Consider the following 25650-nt stretch of genomic DNA (forward strand, 5'->3'; position numbering starts at 1 on the left):
CGTTGATCTGGCACAAGATCGCAGCTAATGGAGGCAGCAAGTTATCAATATTTAAGCCTTATTTTCACTAGTAGAGTTAGCGGTCGAGTACAGTAGCATGCTTTTTAACCGAACTAGTCTACTCGCTAGAGTAGCCGTTTAACTCAATATACTCTACTATAATCTAGTACTTTACGTTTTCATTTTCGACCGGTAACTCTACTAATGAAAACAAGGCTTTTAAGGTGTCACCATGCTCCAACAAGGGCTCAAGAAATCAGGAGTAGGATATATAAAGAAATTTTCCATTTTCTCAAAACTGTTCCTTCTTCTTCTTACACTTGTTTTAGATCTGTCGATCTGTTAATTCCGACGTTGTTTCTTGCGAGGTAGAACTGCCAGCTCTGTCGTCCTCAATTAAAACGCGGTATCTGCAAAAAAAGTTGAAAATCGAGATTTTGTTACATGTGATTTCCTTGTGACCTTATTTATGCTTCTCAATGTCTGAAGGCCGTATCATTTTAGTTACCACTAAAATATACAAATTGGAATATGCCGTATGTGCTAAATTTCAATAGTTGCTTAATTAAAATGCGGTATCTACAGAGTACTTAACTAAAAAGCGTTATGTGCTAGCGAGTATCATGTACTTGCCGCGTTTTAATTGAGCACAGCGCATTTACCGCGTTTTTATTGAAACTCGTGTTACGACCTCGTATTTTGAACATTTATGACATGTAGGTATTTTGCGTATATATAATAAACAATTATAAGCTATTTATTTTTCTTTTTTGGTAACTATTCTTCCTTGTAAAAATCATATTTGTAAATAAAATGTAGATATGGCCCTATTTCTGATCCAGTAATATGCCCGCTGCTCAATTAAAACGCGGTATATGACTTTTATTTACAGATTTAATAAAAACATGATTTTTTTTAAGAATATATTTTTAAATATTGTTCAACTATCATTAGAACATGTTTTGCGTTAAAAAGTTGTCAAAACATATAGAGTCCTGAGAAAAAACTTTAAGAGCCGATTTCTCGGTTTTAAGTAAAACATTCTCTTCGTCTTTGCCTACCCTATCTTATGACATCTTGCATGCCACATTGTTCCCTGATGATGTTGTTTCGTATTCTATCCCTTCTTCTCTTCCCTGCTATGCTCTTAGTGTCTTCATTTCGGCTGTTCGTAGTATGCTTTTGACTTTATTGGTGTCTTTCTTGAGTCAATGCCATAGGTCATAACAGCTTTGATGCAAGTTTTATAAATTCTAAAAACTGTTTCATTTTTCTTTATATTACATATAAAGGAAATTGGAAGAGAATACAAAATATATTGACCTGGTTGTAAAGACGTTTCAAATTTTGCAGAATATTGTTTGCAGGCTTCTTAAAAGTTTTACAAAATTTTTAAAATTACTTCTATTTCGAATTTGCTCAAATCAGATGCATTTTCGTATTTTATGGAATATAAAATATAGAAGAGTATTAAATTACCAAACTTGTTCTATAATCTATCTGACTCATATATTTATAGGGTGTAGGTACTTTTACATCAATTATGACTGATTAAAAAACAAAAATAGATGGTAGTTTTCGTGATTTTTTATTTTTTTTTTAAATAACATTAAATAACATATTCCAAATAAAAAATCTGCAACAAAATGAATTATTTTTGTTTTCAACAATTTAACAAAGTTAAGTGTAAAATAAGTAATGTTTTATTTTGTATCATGTGGTATATACTTCTCTGTATACACAATTAAAACGAAATACAATGAAAACCAAATCGACCAGCGAGGAAAACCTAAAAGAAAAATTATTCTTATCGCTTAAAAAATGTTTGCTTAATAAATAATTTCTTAGAATTTCTTGCCAATCGATTTATATTTGACTGAATGTTTTACTGATATAGCAAACGCCAATTATCATGAGGTTGCAGTTGATAGCACTGACGTATTTTTCTCGTGCATCACCGGACTCATCCCACCGGAAAAAGCGGTGAAACGATTTGAATCTTAGCATTCATTCAGTGGCGTACCTGCTGTGTGTACGCCACTTAAGTGCTAGATAGTGTTAACTTAAAGTGATTATTTAAGTTAGTTAGTGTTAACTCTTAAAAGTTGTCCGATGAACCTTCACCATAATTTGCGTTTGTAGTACATATACAAGAAAATTTAATGAACACAAATATTACGATTTTTTTAAAATAACGTTGTTTAACGCTTCCATACGGGTAGCTTTTATTAAAAGTAAAAAGAATTCATTTTACATGCAGATTATAAAATTATTTTCTAAATATATATAAAAATTAAGTATTCATATATCATTTATTAAAATGTTACTAAATAAGTAGGAAAATATTGTCATAGAAAATATGTGTTATTTTATAACATTTATAGTTTTGTATATAAAAATATAGTTAGACTTATTCTTAACAAAAACAACAATTGTTCAATGTGGTGAATAAAATTACAAATAAAAGATCTATATATCGCAGGTACCTATGATTAATGTGATTCCTAATACATTTCCAGTGAAAATAATAACTCTTTGATAAGTGTTGGAGATACAATTGTTTTTTATATGCGTGTCCGCGAAGATTATAACTCCCAAAATATTTATAACGAAAAGATTGAGTTCATAATAGATGTCGACAATTATTTCCCTTTCTGTTTCTGCCGACGAAAACAATTATTTCTGAGAACTTTTTAGTAATTATAATTTTCGTGGACCCACAAACAGAAATGATGTTTTTTGCTGGTACTCCTCAAAAAATTAATTTTTTCGCTAACACTTTATTAGGGATTATAATTTTCACAATCATATAATCGAAAATAATATTTTTCGCGGCGTTCATTAAAGTTCTACTCTTAACGGCATTTTTCGGAGTTCGTAGGCGGCGGCGATATATTTCACAGGTACAAAAAACTAAATATTTCAAATTATAAATAAAACACTGAAAATTTATTCGTTAATATAATAAATTCAATAATGAGCACTTAATATTAGCAGTATAATAATCAACTAAATGCAAAGAATGCAGAAAGTATTATGTAAATTCTCATCATAATACGATAATATAGAGTTGCCCGTGAAAAATGGCGCAACTTAGAGTTGCCAACTGTTTAAAAGGCAAGGTATTAAAGATAAAGTAAAATAAAGTTACGCGCAACGCCACTGGTTTGATAAGATGACTGCTTTGACAACTCGCATTCGCCATCAACCATCGCCAAACTAGTGGCGTTGCGCGTTAGCTTTCTTTCGATGGCAACTCTAATTTGCGGCCATTTTTCACAGGCAACCTTGCTATAAAAAAACATGCATCTACGTCATGAACGATTTTTTTTCAAAAATGAGTTACTATGTATTAATTTAATTAAATTATTTGCGGCCACTTTTTAACTGGCAACTTGTTATCAATGTATTCTCATATTCTTAAATTTATATACCTAAAAATGCAATTTTTAATTAACTGGTAAAAAATAATCAAAAATGTGTCAAAAAGTCAAACACTACATTTTTTAAATTTCATTTATCAGTGGATCTGATGTGATATTAAATTGTATGAGCATTAAACAGCGGTTATTAGTGTTTTATTTATAAAATAAACTTTAGTTAGTATCATTGGAATTAAAAAAAAAATCTTAATATTTGAGACCTGTACTGCTGTTTACATCACATCAATTACAAAAATTGTAACAATTTTATCCAATAATAAATCTTTTTTGTTTTTGATTCCATGAAACTAATTTCCCCAAAACAATTCTAAAGTAGCTCACCTAAACCCAGTGGCGGATACACGGGGAGAGAAAATGAAAAAATCTCCTCTCCCAAATTAAAGAAAAAAAAATTGATAAAAATATACTATGACATGAAACAACCACAGACAGAAAAATTCAACACAATAAACCCGCTAGTTAGTAAAATGAAGGTAACTGAATGTATTTAAGTTATTATTTATGTCTTTTATGTAGTTTGCATTTGTCTTTTTTATGTCTTTTGGTTGGTGTTTCATTGGAAGTCCCCCCCCCCAAGGTAAATGTCCATACTGCCTAAACCGATTGCTTAACATGTACAGAATCTTATTTGCATTAAGAAAAATGCATACTAATGTTGTCTAATTAATTAAATCCATATTTCAAATATAATGACTCACAACAGTAAAGTAGGCAAATACGAACTTTCTATTCAACTGACATAGAAACGTCATTTATTAGTCAGGTAAAAAATACCTATATAAAAGTAATGTTTAATAATGTATCATGTCTTATGCATTATTTGTTTGAACTAAATATTTCACAAGTCTTTTTTCTTAATTCGCTCTAGAGACGTGTAAGCAAGAGATCAATCTTTGTGACCTCTGCAGAATATTTTCGATACCGTAGAAATATAGTGTTTATTTACTTCTACAACGTTCGACCTCTTATGATTCTTGATCGGCATTCATCTCCTGCCATTCAAATCGGTATTTTCCAGATCCCCTTCTTTTTTCTTCGCCTATTCCACATATTCAACTTCTGAACCTTCCGCGTCTTCTTGTTTAAGAATTAAAACAATAACTTGTTTTGGTATCCTTGTGTTTCACATTTTTTATACGTTATCGGATCTTACAGGTTGTTACATTAATAACCGGCAAAATAGCGCAAAAGATGGAAACCGTATTAAGTTGTGAGATAAAAAGAAATGAAGCCAGTCGAGCTGGTAAATTTAGCGATATTAACATATAAAAATTTACATTATATTGATTGTTTCCCACCTTTAAACGTATGAGAGGAGTATGTCAACTAAAACTGTCACTGTGACAGTGGCAGTTGCTAAACACATCCGATACGTCTAAAGGTGGGAAACAATCAATATAAGATCAATATAATGTAAATTTTTAGGTTAATATCGCTAAACTAAATGTCTCAGCTCGACTAGTTCCATTTCTTTTTATCTCACAACTTAATACTTTTTCCATCTTTTATGCTATGGTTCTTTCCAAGAGCATTTTTCAGTGGGTCACAAATGATAGAAAAAAAGGTAAGTCCGTGATAATACACATTTATAACATTTATTCTAACATGGCATTTTAGCTAAATCTGACAGTTGTCACATTTTATTTGCAATTTGGCATAAAAACAAATCAATTGTGTCTTATAAATTGTACAGATTATATTCGTAGATATATCATATAATTCGTAAATAACTTTTTTCGATTATAGCGATATCTATCGACAACTAGAATAAATGTTATAAATGTCTGTAATCACTGACGTGCCTTTTTTCTGTCACATACAATTTAATGCGTTAGAAAGAAATCGAAAAACTGTGACGCACTGAAAGATGCTCATGAGAAAAATAATATTTTGCCGGTTATTAGCGCGCTCATCACTGTATATAATTACTTATATAATTTGTTTTGATATTTAATATTAGAGAGTTTTTCTCTACCCTTGTCCTTCCTGCTGCATTTCTCCAACAGTCCATTTCAGTAAAAAACTTGAAAAACTTTTTCACTGAAAAAAAAATTTCTTTTATATTTCGTTCTCGTGTCTTTTGACTGATGAATGATCACATTGGTAGATAAATGTTAATAACTTTTATAAATAAAATCTTATAGATTATTGTCTTATTCAATTACCTGTAATGTGTATCTTATGCATAAGCAATAGGGAACTTACACATTTTTTTCTATTACATAATAATGTTCAGTTTTGTATAAAAATGAGATTTCCAAAATTTCACGCTTCAAAAACTCATAATAACTTAGAAGTACACTTCGCGTCATATAAAACTGGTACACTTTTTTTTTCCCAATGTAAACCTGTATTCAGAGTGACAATTATTGTTCGTGAATCACTTCGTTGTTGCCATCACAGATAACGGAATTGCACTAAATCTAAATACAAAAAATAACGTTTAAAATGTATATTTCGAATAATTGTAATACATATATTTAAATTCTACACTTGTTCACTGTAAAAGTTTTTCATTGTGTATTAATTTCAAATTAAATTTTTAATTTTTTCAGTGTGTATTATTTATTCTATACAACTTAATGCAGTTTTGTCCTAAAATTTACGAGAAACCAATCACACCTCTCGATTTGACATTAAACATAATAATTTAAAGTCATGTCAAGATTTATTATCTATAATTATTTTTGAATTGAAATATTTTCATAAATTATAATAAAGCACGAATGAATGTATGGATACTTAATTGAGATGATGAAAAATTACAATTGTTTTAGTTTTTAGTATATTAAAAAATGCGGTCTGTCGCACAGCCCTGCTTTTACCTAGTTTGATATAATATTTTCGTTAAACTGGCAACGTTGCCCTAGAAATTAGAATGACACTTGCGACAAGATCAACTTACACAACTTGAAAAACACGATTTTCGGTTATAAGAGTTGTACCAGTTTTTTTTTGACGCGAAGTGTACAAATTAAAAGTCTTCTTTATCTTAAAATAGTTCAAACGACCCGTGACGTCACACAGTTTAACTATGTGGTTCCGTTTATGGTTATATTTACGTATATTCTTCTTCTTCTTTAGTTTATTGGCCTCCACCTACTTGGGTATTTGGCCAGCTCGTCGTCGAGGAATAAAGGAAAAATTTTTATATTCTAATGACATTTATCATATGTCGTTGTAATAATATATACCAGTTTGTTGAGATTGGAGTTTGATACAGTTTTTGAAGGAAAGGAAAGAAGGTTTACTATTGAAAATAAAACCATTTTGTAAAAGTACAAATTTTCTATGAATAGTTCAAACGATCAAAAACACTTTTAACGTCACATAACTGTATTTTTTACTGACGTTTATAATGTCTAATTTAAAATTATATATACAATTGGTGTAAAATGTAAACATACAACCCCGTGACGTCACGACGCGTTTTGGGGTGGCTGGTATAAGTTGAATTTTTAGTCGTCTTTAGGGGCCAAACAAAAGACAAACAGAACTTTTTTATCTTTGATGCAGGTTCTAAATTATGTTCTGTTGTGATTTATACCATTTTTTTTCGAATTTAAAATTTTATGCAAGTTCCCTATTGTACCTATGCAGTGTTTTATCAGTTGTCCGTTATTAGAGAGATATTGCAAATTTAACACAGCCTACGTTGCGCTATTTACGCTGCGCTATTTTGACAGAACTGACATTTCTCAGGCGATTCATAAATACAGATATTGCTCAACATTTTGGTTGCGGTATTTTTACGGCTTGATTAAGATTAATTGGTTTTCTAATTTGTATGCAATTTAAAATGGATCAAGACTTAGAAGCTCTCATTTTGACCAATGCTAATGATGAAGACATCACGTTTATAATCTTGCATAAAATTCTGTGAGATGAACAATGAACATATATTACATGCACAAAATCAAGAATTTGATTTAGATGGAAGGAAAGTTTGGATTTTCTTCGAATATCGAGCAAGAGAAACAAATGATCCTTGAATATTCTTATAATAAAAGGTTTTCGTGTTGAACTCTTCATGTTTTCCTGAAATATCGTGTCAAATTTTCTGGATAGGTCTATTGATTTTGACTTAAAATTTGTTTTAATAAACACAAATCGTCATCAGACGTAAATCGGGTTCGTTGGCTACTGTCTGAGGTACTCGTTTTAAAAAATTATTACAAATAAACTTTTAAATGAAAGACAAACAACAAACATAACCTGAGAAAGAAAATAGCGCAACAAATACCGCATAGCGTAACGGCTTCCCTAATAACAGCAGGCCGTATTTCCAATAACGTAGCGTAAGCAAAATATTACTGCGCATGCTCTACTGTCAAAATAACGCGTGCTGTGATACAAGTTCAAAAGTGACTCTGCAATATCTCTCTATTTAGTTGAAGTGTCTTTGTTATTCTCCAATATAGATGTACTCAGTCTTTTTCAGATTTATTTTTAATCCTCATATTTCATAACTGTCTTTTATATATTTCATAATCGTGAGATATAATTAATGATATTGGAGGTGTATAGAGTATTTTCGTTGAGCTACAATTGCCATAAATTTTTGTTTTCATTCATTCAACACGTGTTTTACACTACAGGGTGTAACAAAAATATAGGTCATAAATGAAATCATTATTCTGGGACCAAAAATAGTTCGATTGAACCTAACTTATCTTAGTACAAATGTTCACATAAAAAAAGTTACAGCCCTTTGAAGTTACAAAATAAAAATCGATTTTTTCCAATATATCGAAAACTTTTTGTGATTTCTTATTGAAAGCGGACATGTGGCATTCATGACACCACCACATATTTGTACATTTAAGTACGATTATACAGACCTGGTAATAATATGAAAATTTATTTATAAATAATTACAGTTTGAGGCATATTTTGAACCATATCAGAAAAGAAGCCACATCTCGATAAAAGATGCCTTATCGGAAAAATACTAAGAGGCAAAAAAGTTTTAAAAACACTCTGCTTAACTAATGATACCGCAATAATAGTTTAATTGGAACGTACACAAACATTTGGGGGATTTAAAGGCACAAAACCCCCATAAAATTTTTATGTAAACATATTAGAAAAGAAGCCCCATCTCGATTAAAACTGATTTATCGAAAAATTACTAAGAGGCAAAAAAGTTTTAAAAACATTGTGTTTAACTAATGGTACCACAATAATAATTTAATTGGAACGTACATAAAAGTTTGGGGGGGGGGGGGCTTTAAGAGAACAAAACCCCTATAAAATTTTTATGGACTGCACAAATTGCACTATAATTTCTTTTTAAGATGTTCCTTCCATAAGAATGCCACATGTCCATTTTCATTACAAAATCTCTTAAGAACAGAACAAGTGGGTCGAGGTGGAGGTGTAGGTCGCGGTGGATGCTACTAGTTAAGTCGCGGTCGATGTCGACAGCACATAGCAAGGAGGTCACCTGCGCTGTCAGTCGAGCTAGAACGACTATCAAGTGAAGTAGTTTAATGAAATTTGAATGACAAAAAGACTGCTTTTGCGATGATGTGTCAGTCAAGTGATGATAGTGATGAAATGTCAGCTGTAAATAATCAGATCCTCCTCCATATTTCAAAAATTTACTGAATTTAATTACTTTGGGAATTCAAAAATAAACTGAATACAAAAAAGGGGTTATATAAAAAGTATCAACTCAGATAGCGCAGGTAATGACAACTTGGCTTCGAACGGATCAATCACAAGGAAGCATCCTTGTAGGCCCGCAGTAGACATCCATGTAAAACAAACTCATTTTATTTTCAAAAGCATCGATGTAAACCTCCTGGATGGCATCGCGCTAAACCTCCACCGCGACTTACCTGCTCTGTTCTCTTCCATTCACTACAATGTGTTTGTTTTACATGGATATCGACCGCGACCCACTTGTTCTGTTCTTACCCCAATAGTTTTCGATATATTGGAAAAAATCGATTTTCATTTTGTAACTTCAAAGGGCTGTAACTTTTTGAAGTTATTCTTCTTTAGGCGCGATTCGATTGAGAGTAAAATTTTTCATAAATCTGCGCGCCTGCGCACACAGAGAGTATGTAGTTCCTTGCTAATCTTTCAAGATAGGTATGTATGTATCTGTATCCGCGCAAATGAGTCATTAAAATAATATATTAGTGTTTTTAGTAAATGTATTATTTATTATAATTCTTGTGTTTTTGGATTTGTGTTCCTCTGTAGTAAAATAATAAAATATTATGTAGGTATAACATTTTTACACTGTCTATTTGTCGCCGTGTTGTGTAATTATATCCGAAACTTACGTGTCAATTACAAGGACCTCGCTGGAGTAGTTGGTAATGCGTTAGATCCGAGATCGGAAGGTCGCGGGTTCCAATCCTGGGGATTCATATTTTTTTTATTTTTGGTTGTTTTAATAAAAATTTTTTGAAAGTGGTAGATAAGAAAGTTAGTTTAATATTTAAATAAAATACAAATAACCTGTTAAGTATATTTCTTCTTCTTCTTCTACGACACTACAGCCCAAATTGAGCCTTGGCCTCCTTTATTTTTTGCCTCCACCCTTGCCTGTCTGTGGCTGCTCTTCTCCATACACGGACTCCTAAAAGGGCTTGTGCGTCGCTGTTTACTGTGTCTTCCCAGCGCTTTCGTGGCTCCCAACCGGTCTCTTTCCTTGCATTCTAGCATTCAGTGCTCGTTTTGGTAGCCTATCCTCTCCCATTCTTATCACATGTCCGGCCCATTGCAGTCTTTGTAATCTAATGAAGTCTGACAGGGGCGTTTCCTTATAAAGTTGATAAAGCTCGTTGTTGTATCGACTTCTGAAGATTCCGTTTTCCCTCACAGGTCCTAGTATTCTCCTAAGTACTTTCCTTTCGAATGTGTCGAGTTTGTTTTTGGATGTTTCTTTCAGCACCCAGACTTCACTGCCATAGCATGTTATTGGTCGAATTAAGGTTTTATAGTTAAGTATATTTACTTCGTTGAAATTACCTATATAATAGAAGAATAACTTCTTACGTGCGTACAAAGTACACACACATTCTTTTTTTGTGTGCATATTTGTACTAAGGTAAGTTAGGTTCAATCGAACTATTTTTGGTCCCAGAATGTGATTTAATTTATGACCTGTATTTTTGTTACACCCTGTATATTCTTTCCCAAGATAAGTTCGAGACACGTGATGGATGGGTGTGCCGTGTCGTTGCAGCTTGTCATTGGTTAGAAATGAATTTCTAACCTATGAGGAGCTGTGTAATTTCTGCTAAGTATTAGTGTTAACCGTTACCCAGAAAAAAATTTGCCCGTAATTTAAAAAGTACATTTCAAGCTACATTTAAATTTCAAAACCTAAAAATAAAAAGTACATTTTAAGGCTAATAAAAACAATAGTTTCAGTCATAAATAAGGTATTGCACATACAGTTAAGTTAGTATTACAGAGGAACAATTTGATATATCAGTTATTTAAGTACATTACAATCCAGAGTTATTATATAGCTTGTAGAAAGAAATTTTGTTATTGGAAATAAAATAAAGGTTGGAATAAATTCATTTTCTCGAGAATAGACGATTTTGGAAAAAATCCCGAAACAGGTCAATTTTTATTTTTAAGTTACGACTTTTTGGCATATATATCATACTAGTGACGTCACCCACCTGGGCGTGATGTCATCAATGATTTTTTTAAATAAGAATAGGGGTCGTGTGATAGCTCATTTAAAAGATAGTTCAATTCTTTATTCAGTAATATAAACATTAATATAATTTTTTATACAGGGTGTCCAAAAATTTTTTCTTTGAATTAAATTTATTGACATAAAAATAAGAATGTATGTAAGTTATTTCATTCAAAATATATTTTACTGCTCTCAGAAAAGAGAAAAAATGTTTATTTGAAAAATAATCATGGCTTTTCGCTTAAATTAAATGTTCAAACTGTCAAGAGGCAGGTGGGTAACTGCTTTAATATTGAATTTAAGCAAAAAACAATATTTATTTGTCAATTAAACATTTTTTCCTGTTCTCTGATAGCAGTAAAATGTTTTTTGACATAAATAAATTACACACATTCTTCTTTTTATGTCAATAAATTTAATTCAAAAAACATTTTTTTTGATACCATGTATAAATAATGATGTTAATGTTTATATTACTGAATAGAGAATTGAATTACCTTCCAAATGAGCTATCACACGACCTCTATTCTCATCCCGTCACCTAGATGGGTGACGTCACTAGTATGATAAATATGCCAAAAAGTCGTAATTTGAAAATAAAAATGAACCTCTTTCCGGATTTATTTCCAAAATTGCCCATTCATGAAAAAATGACTTTATTTCAACCTTTACTGTATATGGCTTATAACAGAAAAAACTTAGAGCCAAATAATATTAAAAATGAATAATATTAAAAATGAAAGCCGTTTTATTGTCTTATATTTCAGTTCGTTCAGAGAGCGCTACAAGCACTCTGACCGGTTTCAATACTTATTAGTTTATCATCAGATAATGCATATATGTAGATATCTCTGAACAAACTAAAATAATTCAGGCCTACTAGCCTCAAATTACAACTAACGAAATGACATGGGTGACCTAGCGACATCTGCTAGAAACAAGTTAAAGTTTTCAATCTATTAAAATATAAAATAATATTACATTAAAAACCTTATTGGGACCATTTTTGTGGTTACATCTCCGTGGCTTCTAAAAATGCAAGCCGAACGGATGCTGGAGCAAAAAGAAGATGAGGGAATTTTAGAATGTGCAATGGGAATCAACTGTCCAGCCTGGAAAAATTCCAACGAAAAATAGATCCTTATGCTCGGTTTACTGTAAAGAGACCGAAATCATTAGACCGAAAAGCACTTTACCGAAACCTCACTAGACCGAACAGTAGGAGACCGAAAAGTAGGAGACCGAAAAGCAGGAGACCGAAAGGTATTAGGTACATAATACAGAATTAGAAGTAGAAGTATTAGGTACATAGCTCAAACAGAATTGTAATCTGGCCAAGGGTAACATCAACCTCCCTTAACCCTTTATCCAGGCATAGGACTGGCAGCACAAAGTACTGGCGAGTTTAGAGGTTGTTTTTTTACTTTGTTTTTTTGTTTTTGGTTTATTTTTTATTTATTATGTACAATACTAAAAATTAAATGTTATTAGAAACAGTTAAAATGGGGTTAACGTCACTCTACCCTTAATTTATTTTTACCTTCACTAATTTGTTTGGATGAAAATTATTTCATATCAAACTGTACAAAGTAACAATTTACACAGTCTATTTATAAAATAATACAAAAAAATACAATAAACAAAAAGACAGATATACAATTTACTGCAATCTGTTTTAACGTATGTACCATTTCGGTCTAATGCTGTTCGGTCTAGTGAGGTTTCGGTAAAGTGCTTTTCGGTCCAATGAGTTCGGTCTACTGCTTTCGGTCTAATTGTCGTGTACCCTTATACTCAGATAGTAAACTAATAGAAACAAAAATGAATAAACATCTTTAAGGATATGAAATATGAATAGAACTAGTAATTACAGAAAATATCAATTTGCTGATGCATAGATTTATTCCATATTCAAATGAATTAGAAACGCTTTGCAGACTAATAATTTCGTAATAACCATCTTTTATAGCCTTTTCCACCGCTGTCTATATTTTTCACAACTATATACTTTTGATATGCTAGTGAAAAATATATATCTCTGACGTTAAGACACTTTTTCATCACTGGAAAGCATATATCCAACAACTCTATGCAGAATAACAAGCGAAATCTTGCAGACGAAAATAATAAAATCGAACCTTCAACTTAAATCAGAATTCCAGAAGGTAATAAAACAAAATAAGAAAGGAAAGGCAACAGGACCAGATGAAATATACATAGAAGTAATAAAGCTGCTAAATGACGAGAATATGGATGGTAGAAATATTCAACAAATTCTATGACAGCGAAATCCCAGTTCAGACTAATCAGTCTATTCATTCAGGCCCGAAAACTGTTCTTGAAGTTAGTAAAAATAATTTATAATATATGTGTAATACACATTTCCCTATTCAGTTTGGATTCAGGCAAGGCTTCAGCACACATGAAGCCTCTTCAGTTTGACCGAATTGCGTCAAACATGCAGATATCAGCGCAAAGACGTTTTCCCATGCTTCATTGATTAAAAGAAAGCGTTCGAATGTGTAAAACACACAGAGCTAGGTCAATAAGGGTCGCTAGGGGTTAAGACATAAAATGATTATAAATTTGCTAATACAATAACTCTCAAAAATGTACGAAAATAATAAAAGCAAATAGTTCGTTAATTTAATAGCCTGAGATATAAAAATTATGAAAGAAAGAGTATATTCACATGAATTAATATTAAGCAACATAAGCTGCATAGGAACCTATCCACGCTGTTAGATCAGCCCAATCTGGAAACTGTTGAAGGAACTGTTGGTAGTACGGTGTTTTAATTGCTGTTTTTGAATGGACAAATATAGAACTTATCGCTATATCCATAGTAGGACCTTCATAATTTTCTGGAACTTCCATATCAAATGTAATCGTGAGAGTCGTCGGGCTCTCTCCTGCTACAGAGTTTAGGAACACGAGTGGTCTTCCATGAAATGAATTAATAAACTTTGGTACTTTCTCTAGAAGACTTATGTTGACCATTTTCATACCTTCCTTAGGAACCATGAATACATACTGTCTGTCCGGTCCTACAAAAATTCACTATATGTAAATAGTCTAGTCGGGTTAGACCAAAAAAGTCCTAACCTTATTTGGCAATTTAGTTGAATCAAAATTGAAAACAAATTGAAATACGTAGTTATTATTTTTCTTGAAAAGTATGGTATACATTTATTTATTAGTTAAATTTTTTTACATCTTGATTTGTCTTTTTTATTTGCAAATTACTGTTTTACATTGCTTTCAAAATTATTTGTTATTTCACGAGAATATTCAACGGCGGTCCGATGAGTACTTAGTTTCAACGCCCGAAGGCGCCACTATCGCAAAAGAAATTTACTACCGTGTGATTTTCGTAAAGGGCTAATGGACTAAATAACTCGATCGATGTTAGTCCAAACCGTTGGCGTAAGTTTTGAAGCCAGGAGTATCTTCTTCTTTCGGGTTCGCGTTCGCTCTCTATCCCACCCTGTATTATCAGGTGCAGTACACACATGACCACACACATGACCGAGGTAGCCAAGTTTCCGTTTCTTAATTGTGAAGGAGATTTCTTTTTATTTTCTCATTCGGCGCAATACCTCTACTTTGGTGGTGTGGGTCGTCCAGGATATGTTGAGTGTACGTCGGAACACCCACATTCCGAATGACTCCAGCTTTTTCATTAGTGTTTCCGTTATTGTCCAGGGCTCTGCGCCATACAGCAAGACTGGAAATACGTAGCATTTTAGTGGGAGAGATATGTCGCAATGGGTGAATATATTTCTCATGTTATTAAATGTTGCTGTGTCCTTTTCAACTCTAGATCGTATTTAAGTTGTTTGATCCCATTTCGAGTTGACGACTGTTCCAAGGTATAAATATGAGTCGACGTGTTGAATAAACTGTTTTTTTTTATTTCCAATTGTCTGGCAGGTTTTTGAGTTTGGCTCATTAGCATCCATTTTGTTTTATTAATGTCGAAGTTAAGTCCTCTTTCTTCAATCGCTCTTTGTACCCTGTCCATAAGATGCTGAAGTTCATCAATACTGCAAGCAAGCCTGACCGTATCGTCCGCATATTGGATGTTGTTTATCAATTCTCCATTGATTTTTATGTCACCGTTTGCTTCATCCAGCGCTTTTATAAAAAATTGTTCGGAGTAAATATTAAACAGGAGAGGGGAGAGAACACAACCCTGTCGCACACCTTTTCTTACCTCAATACTCTCTGTGAACGAATTGCCAACTTTTACCGGGAAATCGCACAGCGAAATCAAAGAGCGCTTGGATATTGTGCACGCCGAGTCTTTTTATTTGATGGGAATAAAAATTAGTTTATCAGTATTAACGTGATTGCACGTCGATTTTTTATGAGTCACACCCAGTTGCTCTTTATATCTGTATCTGTTTTGTGCGGCTTGGATCCAGTTACCGATAAAACGCTTCAGATCACCGAGGATATTCTGACAAAAGTCCACGATCTCGTATTGGCAGGCTGCCGATGAAAGGTTAGCGAAATAACGGAGTCAGAAAGCATCGTTGATCACTTCAGAGCAGTGTTTGACACTGTTTCAAGGACAGTCCGAAGGAATTTCTCCATCGTTTCGTGACCGTCGACAAAACATGGATCCATTGGTACACACCAGAGTCCAATGAACGGTCGAAATAGTGGACTACACCCGGAGAACGTGTTTCGAAGAATGCGAAGACTGTCCTATGGTCTGGAAAAGTGATAGCCACCGTTTTATGGGATTCACAAAGTATGATCTACATCGAATAATTATTGGACCGATTCGACGCCAAATGCAGAAAATGGCCCCATTTGACGAAGAAAAAAACTGCTGTTCCACCATGACAACTCACTGGTTCACACCTCCGCTGTCACCACGGCCATATTGGTCGAATTAGGCTATGAACTGCATACCAGCCACCGTATTCTCCATATTTAGCCTCGTGTGACTTCTTTTTTTTTTTCTCCAAATTTGAAAAAGTCAGGAAAAATTGGAGCATTGTTGAGTCAAGTAAGTGGAGCTAAAAGGAGACCATGTGGAGAAATAAATCGCCACTTTTCCAAAATTTTCGTTTTTGTCCTATTGGCTATATATACTCCATCTTATTTACTTACCGTTGCACATCATCCGTGTCATAGCCCGTGACGTCACATCATACCAACTCGAAATATTTAGGTGGTAGGCGTGTTCTTTTTTAGAATCATTTTGCCGAATACACTGGAATTACAGCCACTAGACATATTTTATTATATACGCGTTGAAATAATATTTGAAGATTTCTATTATGTAATGTTAACTCAAAGAAATACACAATATTATGTTGTATTTAGTTTGTATAAATGGATTATAAAGCGTTTTTATGAAGCACATTTGTTCGAAACACACTGTAACTGTAATCGAACGAAGGTGACATTTTGGCATAAATTGGTAACATTTATTTGACAGTTGCGGTATTGACACTCTAGATTTGTTTTTACTCTTTACTCTAAGTATTTTTTTATTATATTTATTGCTTTTATTATTTACTGTAAGGTAAGAATATAACTTAATTCTTGTTTTCTATTTCTAATGTTTTTATTTATTTACATTGAATATTAATGTGTTTTGTTGTATAATCCAAGTTTGGCAACAATGTCAACTTAGATCTCTGACATAGATAATGACGTGCACCGTAAGTAAATTAGACGAACTGTACGTACTTATTGGACCGCCTTCGCATTAAAGTTATCTTATTATACACCTACCTGTCATACTGACGTTATATCTTACTACTGTAGGTGACAACTGTTTTTTTAAATTCACAACAAATTTAGAGGCGAATGGTAGTTTTGGCTGATTGGCAGGAATCCAGCTACTATATTCCCTAAAAATTAAAATCAAATGAATTATATACTCGTTTTAGAAATAAATATAATTCAAATTTAGATACAACAATTTAAAGATATTGATATGACTAAAATTCGGTTGTACAAAGAATAATTGTTAAATTAATTATTACAGCATCAAAATTCTACTAAAATAATTTTTCAGTTAGCAAAGATAAGCGGATCCAATGTGATCTGGTTCAATGAGACATTAAGGAAAGTTGAAAACCTTATTTTCAACCAAAAAGTATTTAAAATAGTTCGAAGTTTTAGACCCGAAGAACTAAAGACTTCTACTGGTAAACAACCCGAATTCGCGCTTCCTAAAAACTTGCAAAGCAAACGAACGATGAATTAGAAGAAGATTAGGGGAATCTAAAATTGCACTCCACTACCTGTCTATTCATCTGGGTAAAAATTCCAACGAATCTTGGTTCCCTGTACTCAGATAGGATTAAAACTAATAGATAATAAAATGAAAGACAGCTTACATTTCAATTCATTTCAGAGGTGACCAGCATCCTCTTATGTACGTTTCACCCTCTTTAGGGATCTTCAGAGAGGCTGACAAGTAAGTAAGCTGTCTCCCAATGCCAAATTATACAAGACACTGTAGCGACATCTACTAATAACTAGTAAGGTTGGCTAGGTGCTACGTTTTCTCGACTTTGTTTTACGGAATGGAATGGCCTTGAATGCAGCATCAATGAAAAAACCAGGAATCATTCGAATTGTGGTTGTATAGAAGAATTCTGAAAATATCATGGACAGAACACGTTACAAACAAAGAGGTTCTGAGAAAGATGAATAAAGAAATGGAAGTCTTAAACAGTGGCGGCTCGTGGTAATTTAAAATGGGTGTTCAATTAAGGAATGTAATTATAGAAACGATGAATAAAAGCCGCGGGCAATTGCAGCACAGGCGAAAAATGTTTGGGGCCTCGCCCTTTTTTGTCTAAAGGACACCGCACACATCTTATGGAATATATAATGTCACTCAAATTCAATAAAACTTACATGAATAGATTCGTCTCAATTTAACGGTCATTTCGTATCACTGCGCCAACTCTTAATTATGATTAATTACAAAATTTTACACAATCGATAAGACGGGATAAAATGTAACGATTTTTTTAACTTGGTCGTTAAAGTCTTTAATTGATTTCCTATTCGCGGTGTGCAAGTACTTGGAAGGGAAACGAGAAACGACCGTGCGCAAGTCGCGGAGAAATATTGCAACTATCTTAAATAATTCATATTGTCAATTGAAATTGTCAAATTGACGTATATTTTATACCTTCTGTCATTGAAGCAGAAAAATTATATATTGCTCCACAATATCGATATGATATGCAATTATTATATAAAGGTAAATTTAATTAATTGTATTTTGCTTGCAGTACTGCATTTTAATAACTAATTTTATTTACTACATACAATTGTTTACGTTTGCATAACATAACCTGCATCTTATTTTTTCTTATTATTTCTTTGGACTATGGCCTTGACAATTATCCAGTAACCAGGACTAATATAATTGGCCAATATAATTAAAAGTGCGAATAAAAGTACAGAGCGTAGAAATAGGGGTCGCTTTGCCGAACTTGCACGGTCCCAATACCCAAAATCTAATAATTGGCGAACATCAATATTGCCAATATCTGAGAGTTGCAATTCATTTTTTAAATGAATTTGGGAAGGTCCGTGTTTTTTAATTTTTGTTGATAAGTGAGATAAATCCCGAACGCCCGTTTTTTCCACTCTGAAGAAATAGTTTCATTTTTCGAAAATATTAAACATGAAAAACAAAACAAAGAATGTAGTGTATCAGACCCGCACAACCACGAGGTATTTTTATATTGTTCAACTTTAAAGCAACGTTTAAGCTTTTTGTTTTTTCTAGCACATTCTTGTACCAAGTTTATCTCCGACCGAGGTGGATCATTCTTTTTATAAGAAGTCTACTTTCTAAACTATTTGCGTTTTCTTTTATAAAATCCACTGAATAAGGCTCCATCATAAAACTATTAATATTGTAATTAAGATTTAACCGTATTTAACTAGAACCCACAAGAGAAAATTCCAAACTTTGAACCGAAACGCTCCACTGGTCTCTGGGTGCACTGCACAAATCCTCACTGTTTTAGATAGGCGAAATGCTTTTTCACCGATTTTAAGATTTCTCTTTCTAACTACAGGGGTAGGTTAATACCGGCTGGTTCAATTTGAATTCTGCACCAGAGCATAAGAAGTATCTGCACTTGTCACGTGCATCCAGCGGCGTAGAGCAAATAAATATGATTAATAAATAAAGTTATATTTTAATGATTCTATGAGATTAAAAAAATATTTTAATGATATTTTAATATTTATGAGATTTAAAAAAGCTGTACTTTAATTAACTTTTATTGGGTGTTCACTGCACAAGTGAACCAATGGAGAAATCGCACCTAGTCTTAAATACAATTAAAACCAAAAAATTGGATTATCTCGGACATATTATTTGTGGAGAGAGATACAATTTGCTCCAACTCATTATGCAGGGAAAGATCCAAGGAAAAAGAAGCATAAGGAGACGTAGAATATCATGGCTGCGCAACCTCAGAGAATGGTACGGATGTACATCAAATGAACTTGTCAGAGCAGCCGTCTCTAAACTCCGAATAGCCATAATAATTGCCGACCTCCGTCGTGGAGATGGCACTTGAAGAAGAATAACTAATAGATGTCGCTACAGCGTCTGTAAGCGAATTATACAAATAATACGGCATTGGGAGGCAGCTTATTTTCTTTTCGGTTCATATTAGACCATAGAGCCTCTCTGATGATCCCTAAAGAGGGTCAAACGTACTTAAGAGGGTGGTGGTAACCTTTGAAACGAATTGAAATATAAGCTATCTTTCATTTTTATTTTCAAAAAGTATTTATTTAAAAATTATTATCCTAAATACTTATACTTACATAATTTGAGTCATTTTGACATGAGATAATGGCAAACCACAGAGTATATATCTATCACAGTCTTCTTTTAGAGGTTTGGCTTTGGATAAGTCTTTTACGTAACTTTTAACGCTATTTGGTGAATTTCTGTCCATATTTAACATGAATATTCCACCTTCAGTCTTTACTAAGTTTCCAGTCTCGTTGTAAAATACTCTTTGAGCATGCTAAAAAAATGAAGACTAACAACTGATTGAATATATATTTTTTATATAAGTTCATATTTTGTTATCAGATAAAGGATTGTATGGGTCATTCCACGACTCTCTTGTATTATCGCGACAACGAATATTTTAGTGTACAACATAGAAAGTACGAAAGTAAATGGCTCTAATAATTATTCCAATAAACAGCAATGTAATTTTCAATTTACTTTCATTCTTCTTATTTTATACAGCAAAATATTCCTTGTCGAGATAATTCAAGAGGGTTGTATATTCGTGGAATAGGGTATAGTATTGCTACTAAACAATCGATATAAATATACACTCACCGTCATCCAAAATCGCTGTGGAGTAGGATTCGACCAGTCTCCGCTATATGGAAAACCCCAAGGAGTAAAAACAATCACTAAGCTTGCCAAAAATACTAACCATAAACATATGAAGTAATATTTGCCTTGTCTCAGAACATTAGAAAGTGCAACCTAAAATAAAAACATTAAAAACAGCTAGTTTTTAAATAGATAAACAGGCAATCAGTCACAACATAGTAGACACGTAATTACTATCACTAGCTCAGAGGAATAATTTGTAGTGCGCGTATTGAGTAAATATCTTGTTACTTAGTTATATCGACTTAGTTATATCGACTTCGTTGTCTTTACAAAGAGATGTACAGTTCGCGTCATAAAAAACTGGTACAACTCTTATAACCGAAAATCGTGTTTTTTAAGTTATGTAAGTTGGTCTTGTCAAATGTGTCATTCTAATTTCTAGGGCATCGTTGCTAGTTCAACGAAAATATTATCGAACTCTTAAGCCAGTTGTCGGACAGACCAACCATCTTCTATTTTAGAAATTATTCTCCTTTTATCACACTTACTTAATTGACGTGTCATCGTTAAAAATTTACTTTGACCAACTTGTCAAATCTGACTGCTGTTATGTAATTAAATAAGTAATCGGGGACTGGACCTATACGCTCTGAACTTCGCTGGTGTCGCTCCTAGCGGATTACTTTCACCGGCAATTTTTAAATTTATTTTTTAAGTGTTATCGCTTAATATTTACAACGCAAAAAAGTAATTAAATTGTAATCGATTTTTTTAAGATTTTGCTAATCATTTTAACGTTATATTAATGAAATATTAATTTCTTACTTCGGATACTTTCACAATTATCGTGTAGATGCTTAGATTAATTTATAATTACATATTACGAAATATTAAAAAATGTAGTGCTACTTCCCATCCAAATTTAAACCACTTGTTGTTTTGTCTGTGTAGTTATAAAAATCCTATGTGTTCTGTGTTAATTTATTTATTTATTTTAATAATTTCTCAATGTAAGTGCCTACACCCTGTAATTATTTATTCAATTTTTCTTTCTGAACATACACTATCATACAATAGCTCAAACAAACCCCTTCCTTTCTCAAATCACCTTTAATATTCTACAGTTTTTCAACCAATTTTTAATTTGACAATCTTTTTTATCTACTTAATTTTCTTATAATCCTCTACATTTCATAGATTTCCAAGTGTTGAATACTTGGATACACCAAACTTGAATATTTATTCCTATTTGTCATTTTCCTTACTTCGACCTTTGCCCATAGCTCAAAACAACTAAGAGCAAAGACCTTCACAAACGTACAAGTGTTTACAATAAGTCTATTTACACCTTAGCTGCATTTATGAACATTCCCACCCAAAACGTTGTCTTTCTCATAACTAATACATCTGTCTCTGTTTCACAACACACATCTGCCTTCAGGATCGTGTTTTGACCTACGAAGCATGTCCGCTTGCCCAGTCCCTCACCTAGCTATCCTATTAGCATAAGCTGGACGTTTAAACTTATTATCGATGAACTTACAAAGCATCCCTTGTAACGGCATCATTTAACTACTTGTAACGCCGACCTGAAGATGATCTGAATAGTCTAGAGATCGAAACCGGTCGTCGAAGTATTATTAAATGATTGTGAGTAAGACTGTGTTTCTTTATTTCATTTAATATGAACTCACATATGCAACCCATTCAATATTTTATATCCACTTAATTATTTTAGATTTTAGTAGATTTTATTTTATACTTTCCTTTGAAATTTTTCCAGCTTGAAAAGATATTTAGTTTTCATAATAATTATATGAGCGTATTCAGCGCACTTTTCTCAATAGACTAGTACAAATTTAACACTGAACTTTTCAAACTAAACACCAAAAATACTTAAACAAAAACGCCTTACTTGAAACACATGTTTACATGCCAACTGCTTTATTACGAGTGTGTTTCTAAACTCTGTTGCAGGAGAGAGCCCTACGACTCTCACGATTACATTTGTCATGTCTTTTTTTTATTTTACGAATGTTTAGAATGGTTCTCGTATAAAAAATATACTGTCATACTTACATAGGAGCTTGTTATCAATAATGTACCCAAAACTGTCATGGATCCTATGATTAGGTCTGGATTTTTATCAGATCCAATACGACCAGTTAAAGGAATAAACATGTAATAGGTTGCGAATAATTCATACATGACGTAACATGTAGGAATGATTAAACAAATCAAGTAAATGATTTGCCAGATTCTCACTAAAAACAAGATTTTTAGACATAAATATAAATTAGTTTGATTATTTTCTAAAAATAAATGGAAATCGATAATAAATTGAGGACTGGACATCAATAAAGAAATTTTTAGGTACAGTCAACTCCCGTTTATCCGTGGGGTTGAGTGGCACGGCTGTAGAGGATAACGAAAATCGCGAATAAACTTTAACTTAACTTTAAGCCTTAACTTTGAAGTCAAATACAGTCGGAAAAATGAAAGAATACCCATGAACGATCACATCAATGACTTATTTTGTAAATGTATACCATTTTTATTCAGTTGCAATGCGAAGGCAAAACAATCTTATTTTTCACTTAGAATACGGAGCGCAGTCCAGCACTCTGAATCGACGATTTTCGACTCTTATTGGAGTCTCATCGGAGAGACGTAGGCCTGCTGCTCCATACTCGAAGTGACCAACCATGAAAGCTTACCCCCACATTGCAACTGACGTGTATGGATTAGGTGACTAGAGTCATCTGGCAATTTAAAGTTTTACCTTATTTTGTATTTGCTGTCTTTTTCTATAAATAACAAACGTTTGTTTCTTTCCGACTGTACATAGATGCAAAAAATGAAAAGGTACACTTTTATCATTGGTTATATAGGGATAGTTGGTCAGCCCAATAGGAAAATTTGTTTGATTCAAATTGAGACAGTCACCAGATGTCCCCACAATTTCTGTCAGGGTCGCAACGTCAAAATGCATAGACACTAAGTTGGATACGATCCTATTCATAACACCCCAACTCGCATATATATTAAGAAAAATGCATATATATGGAAGAATATATTTAGAAATTGAATTAATGATGTCATACTATTATATATACAGGGTGTAACAAAAATACAGGTCATAAATTAAATCACATATTCTGGGACCAAAAATAGTTCGATTGAACCTAACTTACCTTAGTACAAATATGCACACAAAAAAAGTTACAGCCCTTTGAAGTTACACGATAAAAATCGATTTTTTCCGATATATCGAAAACTATTAGAGATTTTTTAATAAAAATGGACACGTGGCATTCTTATGGCAGGAACATTTTAAAAATAAATTATAGTTAAATTTGTGCATCCCATAAAAATTTTATGGGGGTTTTGTTCCCTTAAACCCCCCCAAACTTTTTTGTACGTTCCAATTAAATTATTATTGTGGTACCCTTAGTTAAACACAATGTTTTTAAAACTTTTTTGTCTCTTAATATTTTTTCGATAAACCAGTTTTAACCGAGATGCGGCTTCTTTTTTAATATGTTTACGTAAAAATTTTATGGGGGTTCTGTGCCTTTAAACCCCCCAAATGTTTGTGTACGTTCCAATTAAACTATTATTGCGGTACCATTAGTTAAATAGGATATTTAAAAAAAATTTTTGCCTCTTAGTATTTTTCCGATGAGGCACCTTTTATCGAGATGTGGCTTCTTTTCTAATATGGTTCAAAATATACCTCAAACTGTAATTTATAAAAAAAAATTTCATATATTACCAGGTCTCTACAATCGTACGTAACAGTATACAAATATGTGGTGGATTTGACAAATATTCAAAATATCTCGATAAAAACTAGCTTTTCCAAAAAGTACTAAGAGGCAAAAAAGTTTTAAAAACATTGTGTTTAACTAATAGTACCACAATAATAATTTAATTGGAACGTACAAAAAAGTTTGGGGGGGTTTAAGGGAACAAAACCCCATAAAATTTTTATGGGGTGCACAAATTTAACTATAATTTATTTTTAAAATGTTCCTGCCATAAGAATGCCAAGTGTCAATTTTCATTAAAAAATCTGTAATATTTTTCGATATATCGAAAAAAAACCGATTTTTATTTTGTAACTTAAAAGGGCTGTAACTTTTTTCGTATGCTCATTTGGACTAAGGTAAGTTAGGTTCAATCGAACTATTTTTGGTCCCTGAATATGTGATTTAATTTATGACCTGTATTTTTGTTACACCCTGTATAATGTATAGTAGCATGACATCATTAATTCAATTTCTAAATATATTCTTCCATATATATTTATTTTCCTTAATACGTATGCGAGTTGGGGTGTTATGAATAGGATCGTATCCAACTTGGTGTCTGCATTTTGACGTTGCGACCCTGACAGAAATTATGGGGACATCTGGTGACTGTCTCAACTTGAATCAAACAAATTTTCCTATTTGGCTGACCAACTATCTCCCTATATAAACAATGCTTTTATACTTTTTAAAAGTAGTCTGTCACTTGTTTATGCTTCTTTGAGTGGAAAACGTGTTTCTTTATTCTACATTGCATTTTATGCAGCATTAGTTTTTCAGCGAGTAGCGCATCGTGCATCGTCCTGGTCCTCTAGGTATTCTAGAAGTTCATTCAGGTGACACAAGGCCGCTTTGTGAGTCACTTGTCCACCAGGTACAAGCTACTGTTCTTCATCACTTTCGTGGTTTTCTCCTCAGCTCCTCAGCATCCTCTTAGGATGTCTTCATCCGTTAGATGCTCAAATCCCGGGTAGGTGTTCATTAAACTTGTAAGGACAGGCAGTTCATTTTTATCTTCTCTAACTGCTACTAGTCCATTGAAATGTTACATTTAGGGTTGCATTTCTTAAAGGGGTCAATTTTATTTTTTTAATGTGTACTGGGGTTCAGTAGAAGTTAAGTTCAAGTTTTTGTCCCTTGTCCCCCGGCCGCCATCTTGGAAAAAGGGGTGCAAAGGGCTTTCGTGCTGTATCTCGCAAACTAGCAACCATACAGAAAATTCAATTACACATAAAACGTAGTAAATTAAATTTTCTACAATTTTATATCCATTACTTTTTATCGTCAAATGACCAACAAAAAAGTGAAAACAAAAATAAGAAAAAAATTGTAATAAGTTTCCTTTTGGAGGTT

General features: G+C 32.7%; 1 protein-coding gene across 2 annotated transcripts in view; it reads right to left on the bottom strand.

Moving 5' to 3' along the window:
• Nucleotides 1-1565: 1565 nt before the first annotated feature.
• Nucleotides 1566-25650, bottom strand: part of LOC126880409 (endoplasmic reticulum metallopeptidase 1-like) — a 100533-nt gene continuing 76448 nt past the window's right edge. For both annotated transcript variants that reach the window (XM_050644251.1, XM_050644252.1), the window contains 5 exons: nt 22565-22749; nt 20483-20635; nt 19951-20156; nt 16870-16988; nt 1566-14162 (listed from right to left, as the gene is read on the bottom strand). In XM_050644251.1, the coding sequence (XP_050500208.1) occupies nt 13819-14162; nt 16870-16988; nt 19951-20156; nt 20483-20635; nt 22565-22749 (1007 nt within the window). In that variant the 3' untranslated portion in view covers nt 1566-13818. The remainder of the gene's footprint in view (nt 14163-16869; nt 16989-19950; nt 20157-20482; nt 20636-22564; nt 22750-25650) is intronic.

The sequence above is a fragment of the Diabrotica virgifera genome, chromosome 2, assembly GCF_917563875.1.
Source record: "Diabrotica virgifera virgifera chromosome 2, PGI_DIABVI_V3a".
Lineage (NCBI taxonomy): Eukaryota > Metazoa > Arthropoda > Insecta > Coleoptera > Chrysomelidae > Diabrotica > Diabrotica virgifera.